Source organism: Ahaetulla prasina, chromosome 1 (genome assembly GCF_028640845.1).
Source record: "Ahaetulla prasina isolate Xishuangbanna chromosome 1, ASM2864084v1, whole genome shotgun sequence".
NCBI classification, from domain to species: Eukaryota; Metazoa; Chordata; class Lepidosauria; order Squamata; family Colubridae; genus Ahaetulla; species Ahaetulla prasina.
In genome coordinates this window covers 324590845-324605201 of record NC_080539.1, presented here as the reverse complement: position 1 = coordinate 324605201, position 14357 = coordinate 324590845, and the positions used below count along the sequence as shown (strand labels likewise).

The 14357-nt window shown below is 33.9% G+C and overlaps 1 protein-coding gene across 1 annotated transcript in view; it reads right to left on the bottom strand.

The window, feature by feature from the left end:
• NRXN3 (neurexin 3) overlaps positions 1 to 14357 on the bottom strand; it is a 1004058-nt gene that overhangs the window by 35259 nt on the left and 954442 nt on the right. The window contains exon 15 of the mRNA XM_058162458.1: positions 8371 to 8446. Coding sequence (XP_058018441.1) covers positions 8371 to 8446 — 76 coding nt within the window. The remainder of the gene's footprint in view (positions 1 to 8370; positions 8447 to 14357) is intronic.

Here is a 14357-nt window from a genome sequence, read left to right as displayed (position 1 = left end):
AACTGCAAATAAAATTCTCTGAGAAAGCTTTCCTGTTTTCTTCCTTTCCACTGCAGTCTGTCCACCACTGTAAAGTTGCCCTTAAGTGTGGGAGACCCTCTGGAATGGCATTTGAGATGACTCAGGAGGATTGCTATGAAACCAAGTGAAATAAACCACACCATTCATTATTAGACAGCATTTGTTCATAAGTTTAAAAAAAAATACCCAAAACTAACATCCATTTCCAAACAGAAATTATATGTAAAGAGTAAACTACATTGGGAAATGTTTAGGAGTTTTGATTACATGTCTATAGTTACCTAAACCCAAATGTGTTGTTTATTCCAAAACTGCTAGCTTAACTGCACAGCTAGTCTGGCTTTAGGTTAGTAAAACTATGGAAAAGAATTAGAAATCTGGCCAACTTGTCCTATAAGCAAAGCACACAAACTACAGTCTTTGGCAGTGCAACAGTCAACTTCATTCACAAAATACTATCAATTTGACAACATTGCCTTCTCTCATTTCGTTATATCTGCTTCTACCTTTTTTCTGCCTTAAACATTTAGTTAGGGTAAACATCTTTGACTAACACTATAAAGAATAAAATTAACAACAGATTTATAAACCTCCAAATTACCAAATTTTTAGTAATTGTTCTAATTTAGCAATCACATTATTAAAACAATACTCTAGTCTATCTAAAAATTCTGTTTACTGGATTCTCCATAGATCATTAGAGTAAAATTAGTTGCACTTTTGTACTTTTGATGATATGGTTAGTCTATGGATTGTATTTAAATCCCAGTTAAATTTCCTTGTGAGGGAAATAAGTGTTTTTTTTAAAAAAATAAAAATTAAAAAATGCATTTTGTAGTATTTTATATTACTGTTATTACTATAATAGTAAAAAGATAGCTGGTTTGAAAAATGTGATAAATACAATTAAAATGCATTTTATAGTATTTTATATTACTATTACTATTATAATATATACTTGAAAACCTCTGGTTGAGTTGCAAGCACATTTTACTTTGTTCCCCACAAAGAAGCTGTCTTTTCAGTAGTGGAATAATAAGTTCCAAGTCATACAATTTCTCCAAAGTTATTTCACCCCTCTACAATTCAGGCATCAGTGTTGGAGATATTAAATATCCTTGCCCTTTTGTGAAATTTCTTCAAGGAAAGATTGAAAGGGAAGGAAGAAGTACGCAGGAAAGGAAGTGAGTATGAGGAACTAGAACATCGTACAAACAGAGAACAGAATCGCACAACCACACAAGAATAGTGAGTTCCAAGACACAAAAATATGACAGATGAACGTAAAGAAGATATAGGATTGCTATTGGGTGGGGGTAAGTTGGGAGGGAAGGAGAAAAGCAAAATAACTTCTTTTTTTTAAAAAAGTAAATAAATATAAAAAATTGGGGCTGCTGAAATAGCCAATGATATTTGCACAAATTAGCCAAAAAGAAAATAAACTTATCTAAAACATATTTTAAAATGTAAATATATATTTCCCTCCAACTGGACCACAAAATTAGAATTGCTAGGTTAGCCTGAGCACATCACTCTGATGAAACAAGATGGCATTACCACAACCATGCACTAATTAATGAAGGCCATAAATGGGTAGCTATGTCAGCTAATTATTTCATGCCACAAAGATGTGTTTTTGCACTAACTCCAAAAGAAATAAAGTGTATATGACAGATATTCTGCACTTGCAATAAAATTCTTTTTATGCCATCAACTATTTGTATGCGGGGAATATGCTGGAGATTTTGAGGAGGCTTTTAGAGGGACTTTTTATCTGATATATGTCTTTCTCAAAGTCAAAGAACATCTAAAAAGAAGGCAAGAAGGAGGCACTCCACACAAGAAGAGGGGAAGGAAGGTGGGAATAAGGTAATAATAAAAATGAAGAGGAAGCAAGAAACTTCATTCTTTAGCACACAACTTTCTTGGGTGAATTTATTTCATTATCAAAATTTAGGTTATTTAGATGGCAAGAAAAGATTTTGTTGCCTTGGTTTGATTGCAGATCTATATTTCTCTTGAGTAGAATTATTATTTCATTGGAATTATTCCAGAAATAATTTTATTTTAAAAAAAGAATGCATCAAATACTTTCAAATTAAAAGGAATGGTAATGTAGTACCACACATTATATATATATAAAGAATGATCAACCACCAAAAATTCATGCGGCACAAAATGAGGTGAAATGACAGAAAATGTTATTCCAATATATACAATCAACTTAAATATTTTATGTGACCAGGGCTAATCATGCAGACATTAAAGATATATGTATAGAATTTTTATTCCCTCTGTCCCAGCCCTCCCCAAGAATAACTGGAAAATTGAAATATCACTTAATCAAATGAAATCAAAATTTAACATCACATAAAAAATTGCTCTATAAATTTCACATGCTTTGCACACTAATTAACATATCATGCATCTCTCTCCACTTTAGTAGATGATAGAATTAGATGAGGTCATGAAGATTAGGTGATGACGGCTACTTATCAATTCAGTTTTAATTCATTCTAAGCAAAAATACTGTAGGTATGCATATGCATGTGCATGCACACACACACACACAGTATATAGTTTACATATAAATATCAGATCCTTGAAAGGGGCTTTTGGGGCTTGGAAAGGACAAGTTAAAGAATAATAAATGCAAATTTAATTAAAGGAACCCTATAAGACATTTGCATGAAAAAAGAGTAAAACTTGCTATTTTGTTTATTTCTTGTAGACATAAAGACATGTACATGTAGCTTGGAAGTTCTCATGAACAATGTTGGCTATAACACAATACTTTTTAAGTACTTTTCAACTTGGTCTCCAGTTTTGATATCTATATATTCAGAAATTATACAAACACTCTTGCTAAACAGCACCAAATGGTCAAATGAATCAGTGCTCCAGAAAAGGAGCTATAGGATCTGGATCAGTGGTGGGTTGCTACCAGTTCGCCCTGGATTGGGTGAACTGGTAGCAGTGGCAGCAGAGGCTCCCACCAGCCGCTTCTGCACATGCACAGATGCTTCTGCACATGCACAGAAGCGTTGAGTGAGCGAGTGCACGCACGGCCACGAGCAAACCGGTAGCGACGGGTTTTGAAACCCGCCCCTGATCTGGACATTTATTTAGATGATCTACCAAACAAATGACTTGTGAATCTAGTTATCAGACAATAAGCTCTTGATTGGTATTTTTCTCCTTCATCTCAATTGTTTCAGTTTGCTGTTCTTGAAAAAAAATCTTCTGGATGAAGCTCAATATTAATTATTTTTGGCCTTTGCACAGGTCAGCTGAATGTCTCTTTAGCACAGAGGTAACCTTTGCACTAGCAGAATTTAATGAGATCAAGTAACAATGAATGCTAGTGTGTGCTGCTCATTGATTCTCACTTGATTTCTCCTCACTAAATAGCCATGCTTTATTATTTTATGAGTTATTTAGTTTGTTCCTCTGACAAGCCAGGTAGCTAGGTCTGTAGATGATGTAATCAAGTGACAGATGGGATGTGCAAATTTATTTGGTTGGGAAAAAGTGCCAAGAAGCTAAGCCAAGTTTTCTTTTCAGTTTGTATTCCATTCCATGTACAGAAGCTGACTGGATTGGCAGTTGAATCACATTTCAACCTTGAAAATGCCACTGAGTACTCTGATACTAATGAACACATCTAGTTTAAGGACTGTAGGGCAGTATATCTGGCACTTGTAATGCCATTATCTGGGGAACACAAAATGAGAATGGCTAGGGACTGAAGGAATAGCAGGGCATGGGCTTCTCTGGCTATCTCCATCATCTTCTGTTTGTCTAGTGGTACAGTTGCTCCTATAACCAAGAATAAATGAGAAACACGCACTAGTACACTTATCAAAATAATTACCATTCCATGCAAGTGTTTCAGGAAGGGTTAACCTTTGTAACCAAAGAAGTAATGAAGAAAGAGCTGCACAGGTTCTAAGTTGTCATATTTTTTTACATGCTATCTTTTGTTTCTTTTTACTGCTACAGAATATTAGTATATGCAAATTCTTATCAAGAAAAATCTTTTGGGTTTCTTCAATATATCATTCTCATCTCATCCATCTATCCAACCATCCATCCATCCATTCAGTTTATATGCTGCCCATCTTTACTTTATTAAGTTTCTTAGATGAAGAAAGTACATAACTTAGATGCATATTTTAATTAATGATACATAAACAATTTTCTCCCAGTGGAAAGAAACTAGGAAAGCAGGAAAGAGAAAGGATCCTAGTTAACCTGATAAAGTATTCACAGATTTATGAAGATTGGTTTCTTGGATTCTTCACTGAGTGGGCTCTAAATTACTAATAAGAATGTATAATTAATCCAAGATCTGATTTATATTAAAATTTTATGTATATGATGTTTGAAATTCAATTTGAAATTGAAATTGGAAAGCAACAAGATTCAATTCAAAGCCGTTTGAAAAAGATCAAATCATTAGTTATAATGCAGTAAAATACTGAATATTTTCAGCTGATTCTGTTTTTGACAGAACTGGATGAAAATAGCTAAAATGATGAATCTTTTACAATACTTTTTTCCAGTAAAATTTCAGCCAGATAACTTCAGTGGTTTAATCTTAATACATTTTTGAAGTATTCTGTGTTAGGATGAAACCTAGCAACCTCCAAATTGTCCAGCAAACATGCAGAGAATGTGCTAACTAATACAGAAAGTGTCTCATCCCAGCTTAAAAATACTGGCATAGATTTTTGGAAATGACATATCTGAATTAAAAAATTAAGTTAAATTAATAAATTAAAAAAGTAATTTGCAGGGAGCTCATTCAATGCTTTGAACGTTCTGTTAACAGATTTAATTAGAATGAATAAGTTAATCAAATGTCCTTTGAATCAAGTCATCAATTTGTAATCCTAATCACTACACCTTGCCAAGAACTTGGAAGAAGAATACTTCTTTAAAAAATAACTTTTTACTGAAAGCCCAGAGGTCACAGAATTCTCCTAATTCTTGGAAGAAAATTAGCAGATGATATGCTGGGTCTTCCAGAAATAGTGCATTTCGGATAATCAGCAGCAACTTCAATGTTGATAAATCAAAGCAGAGACCTAATAGCGATGATTGCTACTTTAAGATTCTTTGAAAGAAAATCTTTATTTGTGTGTGCATGCAATGCTTGTATGTGCATATTAATAAATGCATACATGTTCATGCACACTTGAACATTTAGATTCCTTTGTGATGCCAGACTTAACATCCAGTATACATATAGCCTTTAAAGCTGATAAGATTCCATATGATTCAAATTTTCTAACACATCCTATCAACAAGAGGAGTGGCATTGAAAAGATATCAGTGGCTGAAACAAGCTGGAAGCATTTCCTTTAAAACTAAAAAAAAAAAAAAAAAGGGAATGTGTTGAGACTTTAAAAAGTTTAGAATAGAAGGTTCTAGAAGTTTTATCAACCAGGGGACAATGATGAAAGCATAATTTAGTGCCATTTTAATGTAATTTGAAGTTCTTTTTCTCTCAGTAGTTGTATGGCAGGACTCTATGTTTCTCAACTATGTTTCTTTATGGATGAACAGGCCCTTCCCACATTTGTAGTAACTTGATTCATTCACTGGTGCCACGTCTCAAGGTCCTAAAGACTGCAATGCATCACCATGGAAGAAGTAATGATACTGCCTTCACAACATGTCTTCAGGTGATGGATAAGAGGAACAGACTGATAAAGGGTGAAAAAGGCTTCAGGTTTAAGTGCAAATGTAGTAGGAATTAGAGAAAAAGAAAAAAAATTAACAGACTCATAAAAATTAGCAGGGGGGTTCAAATATATATTTCAGCTCTTTCTACATGAAACTCACAAACTAACTGTTACTGTATCTTGGTGAAGACCAAACATAAGACCACATTTGGATCTGGTATAACAGATTCAGATCCATTTTTGAATAGCCATCTTTATTATGTTTTTTTTCTTGCAGACAGCATATCTCTGCAAGTGTGATGGATGAAGTTACAAAAGGAGTGCCAAGAAAAGCTGAAAAACGTGATCAGTCACAAGAAAGAAGGTCAAAGACCTCTGTCTATAGGAGAAATTCTCTAGCACAGCCCTACTAAAGGAGCTCACAAAACTTACAAATCCCTGCCACATGAGGTTTGTAAATCACCACTTTGTTTAAGACCTATGACTTTTCTTTTCATAAACGCCATTCTTTATTCCAGCAGAACATGGCTGAGAAACAAAGAAGAATGTTAGGAAAGGAGCATCTTGAACTCCCAGTTATGCAGCACAACAAAGCAGCTGTTAATATAAGAGTATTGATGCTTAAATTGGCCAAAACCCAATAGAAGAGAATATATGTAGCTCGGTGTTAAATTGTAGAGTCCTTGGTACTTTCTGAGCTTGCAGATGTTTCATTACTGGTAGTATCATCAGTGCACTGAGGATTCCATAAAATCTTCATGAGCATATTTCAAATAATATAATCAGTTTGTACTGAATTGTATGTCAACAACACACAGTTAAATGATAAATCTGTGTTGCTTAAGATTGTTCGTTCGTTCATTCATTCATTCATTCATTCATTCATTCATTCATTGATTCATTCATTTTCCATCCTTATTATGTTTATAAATAATTCATGGAAGCAAATATATCAAAGGAGCTGTGGTGGTGCAGTGGTTAGAATGCAGTATTGCAGGCTAACTCTGCTCACTGCCAGGAGTTCGATCCTGACCAGTTCAAGGTTCTATCATTCTGAGGTTGATAAAATCAGACCCAGATTGTTTGGGGGCAATGCTGACATTGTAAACTTTTTAGAGAATGCTGTAAAGCAGAATTTATTAAATACTAAATACTAAATATTTAGTAAAGCATTTTATTAGCCTAAGTGCTATTGCTAATACTCCTTCAATTTTTCCCTCAATAACAATTCTGTGAGGTGATTTGGCCTGACAGAAAATGACTGGCTCAAAGCAACCCAGCTGGTTTTCATGCTTAAGCCAGGACTAGAATACAGTCTCCCAGTTTCTAGTCAGGTATCTTAACCACTAAACCAAACTGGCTCTCTAGCCTTTTTGTGAAACTTCCTAGCTACATGCAAAGCCACAGTGGTTTTTACTACTGTCAGAGCAAGTCTTACTCCAAAATACAAGCAGAATGTGAGTAGTGGAAGAGAAATGTGAAAGCGTTAGCTTTGGATGATTTCTATTGCTATTACTGTATTGATCTGAAATGCTTCAGGAAACAATGAACATAACCATCTGAAGTTTGATTTTTAGCAAACATAAAGCTTTTCAAAATAATATAATAACCTATCCACCCCCACCCCATCTTTTTTGTTTGTTTCTAACAAAAGCAAAAGAAAAGAAAAGAAAAGAAAGAAGACTTTTTTGTGTTTTGTGGTTAAGGACAGATTTGCAGAAAAGTTTTTACAATGCACACAAAAATTGGATGAAATTCTGTTCTCTATTAGATAACTATTTTAATTCAGAACAAGCCTCAAAAATAAATGAAACTTAAAGAAAAGCTAGAAACAATTTTTTTAAAAATAAAATAAAGTAGATCGCAGTTGCCTGCTGGATATTGCACAGTCATATCTATTTCCCTCCCCCTCCCCCGCCTCAAAGCCATAAATTTATCAAAATGTATCTATGTTCAAAGGGAGAAATTGAGCCCATTTCAAAATTTTCTAATCAGTTTTGGCATTTTAGTGGATACATTTTGAAGCATCATTGCTGCAGATAGCATGGCAGAGCATAATAATTGTTGCAGATTTACTGTGGTTTAAATCTCCTCAGACTGGTTAAATAAACAGGGTACAGTATTAGCAAAAATACATTGCCATGTTAACCGCTTTTAAAATCCCATGGACAAATAGAACTTTTGAGGCATGTTTTCATATCTGTCAGAAAGATGTAAAAACAGCCATGGTTCTACCTCTATTCCCCGCTATCTACTTATTTTGTTAATTAATAGACTTTTATTATTAGTTCAGGAAAAATTCTTCAATCTGCTTCCTTTCTCCCCACCAGAACCAGTTCAAAAACCATTACAAATTTATAGCACAATGGTTTACAATAAACTGAACAGGCACTGGTTCAAACAGTTGGTTTTCTTTTCTTTTTTTCCAAAGTTGGCTTTCCAACATGATGGCCCATTCATGTTTTGCTCCTGCCAGTTCCATGGGATTGGATGCTTGGCTTTAAACAGTGACAATTTAGTACACATTCCTATCCATATATACATATGTCACGTATACATATATGAGCATACATATATATGTATACATTCAGATCCACATATATGTATTGGCATTGTCAATTGCAAAAAGCAAGCCAAAAAGAAGACTAACCTGGCTTACCTACACTCTGCTCGCATTCAATGAAATCTTCATCATCGTTAGAACATTCTGCTGAAGAAACGAGGTCATCTGTTGTCTGATGTGAACAAGAACAAAAAAAAATGGAAACAAAGATCAAATGAAGGGAATCATATTCTTTGAGCCACAGTTTAAAAATTTCTATGACACGTATTTTTCTTATTATTTAGACTGTTGGCATTATTTTTCTTTTTGTATATTTATGGAGATTCTCAATCATCCATCCAGGTCCCAAAGATACTTTTCCAAAAGGTAACTGGACTGTTTTCAAGGAAAAAAACCAAGAAAGTCCAGTTCGTCTTTCTAGCCCAAGATTCTATTAAATTACTGTAACATGATTTATTGTTTTCATATTATGTTAAAATGATTCTAAGGTACTTCTAGAATACATATTTCCCATATGTAAGAACATAGAAAACATAGAAAATTGCCATAAACTCTGTCACTTATTCATTTTGTTTAATATTATCTAGACAACTCTCCATATCTAGAAATACCAAAGACAAAGTGGTTACTATATATGTAGCAGGGAGTTTAGTACTGAGTTTTGGCCCTTGTTTTGAAAAATATAATGACAAGTTAGTACTATTAGTACTCTTACACCATAGTAGAGACTATCAACAAGTTTTAGAGAACTTCATATAGTCCCGTAAAAAAGGTTACCTAATTTTGTATAATTTCCCCAGTTAGTTAACTGGAAAAATTAAAATATAATAAATAAATGAATAAATAAAATGACATTGATGCGTAACTAAATAATCATCATCAATTTCTGGATACAATATTTAAAAAATAAATATATACTTCATAAGATAGTTATGCATATAATCATACATGACATGATTGCATTTACACAGAAAAACACACAATATTTCTAAAAATAATATGAACTGTGTAATCCAGCTGTAGGCATGGTTTGGAGAGTAAAAATCAGTGGTGGGTTTAATTATGTATTTATTTATTTATTTATTTTGTCACAACAATATACATAAGCATCATGCAAAAAGATTATATAGTATATAAACATATATATGAAGAAATATAAAGAGGTATAAGCATATATATATATAAAAGAAGAAAAAAAAAAGAAAAACAATAGGACAGGAACGGTAGGCATGTTTGTGCTCTTATGCACACCCCTTATGCTCCTCTTAGGAATGGGGTGAGGTCAATAGTAGAAAGTTTTTGGTTAAAGCTTTTAGGATTATGAGAAGAGACCACAGAGTCAGGTAAAGTGTTCCAAGCACTGATGATTCTGTTACAGAAGTCATATTTTCTGCAATCTAGATTAAAGCGGTTAACATTAAGTTTAAATCTATTGGTTGCTCTTGTGTTATTGCAATTAAAGCTGAAGTAGTCTTTAATAGGAAGGACATTACAATAGATGATTCTATGAGTTAAACTTAGGTCTTGTCGAAGGCGACGGAGTTCCAAGTTTTCTAAGCCTAGAATTTCAAGTCTGGTGGGATAAGGTATTTTGTTGTTTTCAGAGGAGTGAAGAACTCTTCTTGTAAAATATTTCTGGACATGTTCAATTGTATTGATGTCAGAGACGTGGTGAGGGTTCCAGACAGGCAAGCTGTATTCTAGAATTGGTCAAGCAAATGTTTTATATGCTCTGGTTAGTAGTGTAGTGTTTTTGGAAAAGAAGCTACGCAAGATTAGGTTTACAACTCTTAGAGCCTTTTTTGCTATGTAGCTGCAGTGGGCTTTGGCACTTAGATCATTAGATATGAAAACTCCAAGGTCTTTAACCTTGGAGTTGCTACTGGTTTGCACTGGATCGGGAAACCAGTAGTGGCGGTGGCGGGAGGTGCTGTCCACCCACCCAGATGCTTCTACACGTGCAGAAGCGCCGTGTGTGTGCACTAGCAAACCAGTAGCAACGGGATTTGGAAACTGCCCTGGTAAAAATGTACTCGTATCAAATGAAGGCTATTTTATTTCAAATTCCACAAAAAGCAAAGTATTTGTCTTCTCGTATGACACTGGGATGTAGTCCCTTGGTATGGTAATGCATGGCAAATGCATTATAGTCTCTGAAAAACAGGCCACATCAAGAGTGTCTCTGGTGTCAGCCCATTTTTTCATGAACTTTTCAGCTAGTAATTCTGAGCAAGTGAGTGGCTGTGACTGTTCTAATTAAAGAGCAGCATGTACTGCGGTGTATTAAGAAGTATAATGGCTTCCCTTCCCAGTAGTAAGTCCTTCATGTAATTGCTCCAATTAGTAGAATTACTAACGGAGACCAATAGGAGGGTTTTGTGGAAGCCTCTGGACTCAGGCATATTGTTTGTGTGCAAGAGTATGAAAGTATCCAGCCCTTGGCAACATGATCTCAACAAATGCCTAATTATGCCATTCCCTACTCTTTGCTATTCCAGTTCTGTAGACAGTAAGTAAAAGGTAGAGATCCCAGAGTGTTGTAAGGCCTATGTATTAAGAATTCCTGTTGGATACACAGTAGAAAACCAGGCTCATTGTGGCTGCCCAGAGCTGTTCTTTACCCAACAATTTACAGAAGCTCCTAATGGCAGTCTCAGACTTGGGATTCAATATGCAAGTAAACGTGCGTTCTCTCACATGCACTGCTGTGTCCTTCCTACTGGTACTTTTTCAGCTAGGATGAGAAAAGAGAAGAAAAGGCTTACTGCTTTCATCCTCTTCCTGAATTGTGCTTTGGGAATCTGATTATGACATTCTTTCATTCAGTTAAATTACAACCTGTGCAATGACTAGGGAAGACAAAAGCCCCCTCTTGCTGAATTTCAGAACCAGCATTCTTCTCCTTTGGTCATGAAGAGGCTGACCCATGTGGTTCATTAACCATTGGAGAACTTAAAATAGATAATTCTGTCTCTATTGTAAGCATCGTCTCTTTCTCTGGACAATGTTATATATTTAAACATCTCAATGGAGATAATTGCACCTGCACTGTTCCTTCCCACTGATAAACGATTGAAACAAATCTCTTATTTTTCTGAATATAGTCCCTCAGTGGCCAATGAAAAAAATAGGTAGAAATCCATATTTCTGTGGGATTTCCTTAATAATCTCAAATTTGCATTGGAAATTTTAACAGTAGTATTGTCCTCCCTGCCTGTTGGCCCTCTCAAGACTTTCTTGAAACTGAATTGAGATTGGAATGAGGAACTTCATCTCTTCTCACTGATGGAGTTTTGAGTACTAAACATAGTAAACTGAGTTCCTGAGACTGCCAATGAAACCTGAAAAGATTCTTGCTGCAGTACTTCAAGAGCTACTGAATATTAATATGCACAAAACTAATGAGTAAGGTTCATCTTTTTCAGTGTAAGCATCAAATAATAGGCAGAGGTCTAAAATTTGATTTCAATAACTAATAGAAAAACAAACTTGCTAACTAGTGGAAATAATAATGAAGGTTATATAAAAGTAAGCAATGCTTTCACTTGCAAAAAAGGGAGACAAACAGAATGTATTAAGCTTGCCTGTTTATCTTTTTCATGAAAATATTTCACAGTAACGTATTCTAAAATATGTATTTTATTCTTTTGAAGAAATATGTCAGAACCAAAATAACTCAGCCCAGTGTTTACAACAAAAAGATTTTTATTATAAATCAATTGTAATTTATACAATTACAGTCAATTTATATATTATAGATTGTAATTTATGCAATTAACTATCAATTGTAAATGTTACATTATTTTTACTATTACTATTTATTTGGCTTATTGAAAAAGTGTTGCTATCATGTAGGAGTACTTTGTCTGAAATCTTCAGCACTTATGAGAGGTTTACCTTCAAATTTCTTCACTTCATGAAACTGACTCTAATGAATTATTATTTCTAAATTTCTACTTATTTGCTTTTAGAATTTCTTTGGTTCCCTCTGATGCGGATTCTATATCTGTATCCATTGTTATGTACTGAATCATGAGAGAGAATTCCAGTTACTATAGAAAAATTCAATCAGAGCCATTACATACCTTTTACCTTTTTCTGGCAGCCCAAAATAAGAATTTATACTGCAGATTTGTACCCTTTGACCTACTGTTCCAAATAAAATGGCTTCTATCTATAAAATATTCCATAGGAATCAGTCCCATTTAGACTATGACTATTCCATTCATTTGCTATGTGATGATTTTATGGGTATTAAGCACTAGATAAAATAAACCCTGTCATGGAACAGCTTTATGAAACTATAAACAACACATCCAGTGAATGATGTGTTCTCATTCTTAGGATGGATGAAAAGAGAAAGACCTATAAATATCTGCTTCTCAAATCTACCAGATAAATTGTGCTATAATATGCTCTTGATGGCTGACTTCCTTTTTAAAATCTGGTTTATATTCCTTTAGCTACCTGAGAAACTGTTTTCATAAACATACTTCTTAACTTTCATTAGAAATCAGTATCAAAGCTGTGTTTTCAATGGTCAATTAGGATAAATGTAGTATAGATTTCAGTTCACCTTACATTAATAAATTATATATTAGATTTAACTAAGAAGTTGAACTCAAATGGTTGAAGAAGGAGGAAATGTCCTGGAACATGATCTCAATTATCAAGAGGAAACATTCCGCCTAAGCAAAAGGCAAATTTAAGCATTATGTTTTAAACTTGAGCACATCTAGAGCTGGATTTTATTTTCTTTCTGCCCTTCATCTTTAAATAAATAATACCAGTTAATATATTACTAAACGTTTTACTCTAAGCAAAAAATTAATGCAACTTGGATAATGGGCAACATCTTTCCTGAAATTATAGGAAAAATTATTTTAAGCTTCCTTGGCAATTTCTCAATTGTTTTATGAAACTCCAAAATGAGCTTGGTACCAAGTAACATTTGGTAACAATATTATTTTCCTTTAATGCTGCATCTTAATTTTTAATTTCATTGCTGATTTAAAGACTTCTCTTGTTTCTTCAAGCCCTCCTGTATAATAAGGGACTTAATTATTTGTTATAACATTTTGTTTAAACTGAACAATTAGAAATACACCCTCTCAACTGGTATGATTTTTTTTTACTGGTGAGGAGGGATAAACAATAAAATCCACTTATGCACAATCCACTGTATACACAAAAATGTGAAATCACAGCTGCAAATTCTTTAGCTGTTGTTGGCTTTTATGCACCAAGAACCTAGAATGTATCGGTGCAATTTATGTGTGGATCCCAGGCAGTGTGGCTTTTTGTAAGTGATAGAAATTTTGTCAATCTGCAGGTTTTCTAAGTGGCATCCAACATTTTTGGTATGACATCCAGTGTGCTGATAACCACTGGCACCACCATGGCCAGTTTAAGCCATAATCTTTCATCTTGGATGTTCAGCTCTTGATATTTTGTGATTTTCTGCAATTCTTTGTCTTTTATTCTACTATCTCCTGGTATTGCCACATTATCCACACTTTCTTCTTTTCAACTCCAGGAAAATATGGTATGTTAAGAGCTAAAGATTTCTCAAATCCTACAATATTTTAACCTGCTAATTTTCAACTACATTTTTCAACTCAGTAATTTTTCATTACTGCACTGATGATTTTTACAGATGTTTCAATGAATCATTTTGGCAACTGTGTTATGTTGCTGTTTATAATAAATTTGTGTGATCTTTTTTGCACAAGGTGAGTATAAAATCTACTATTTTCATCTGCCTTTTTGCACAATCTGCACTTTGAATCATTGATGATGAATTTTTCAACTCTGGCCTTGATTGCATTTGGCTCTTAAGCAGCCAAAATCAAGCCTTTGATTTATTTTTTTTAAAGTCCCAGCTGTAAGCCATTGCCAAAATGATAAAGGTTTTACCTTCATCCACTTTCCCTATGGTCTTTTGTAGAAATTAATCATGTAATGCTTTTTCTTGACAGCATTCTGTTCTTGAGTTTATTACATTATTTCAACCGTTTGTTATAAAAATATTTTTTGTAAAGTAGATGGTTTATTATATATTGGTAATATATTCTTATATATTA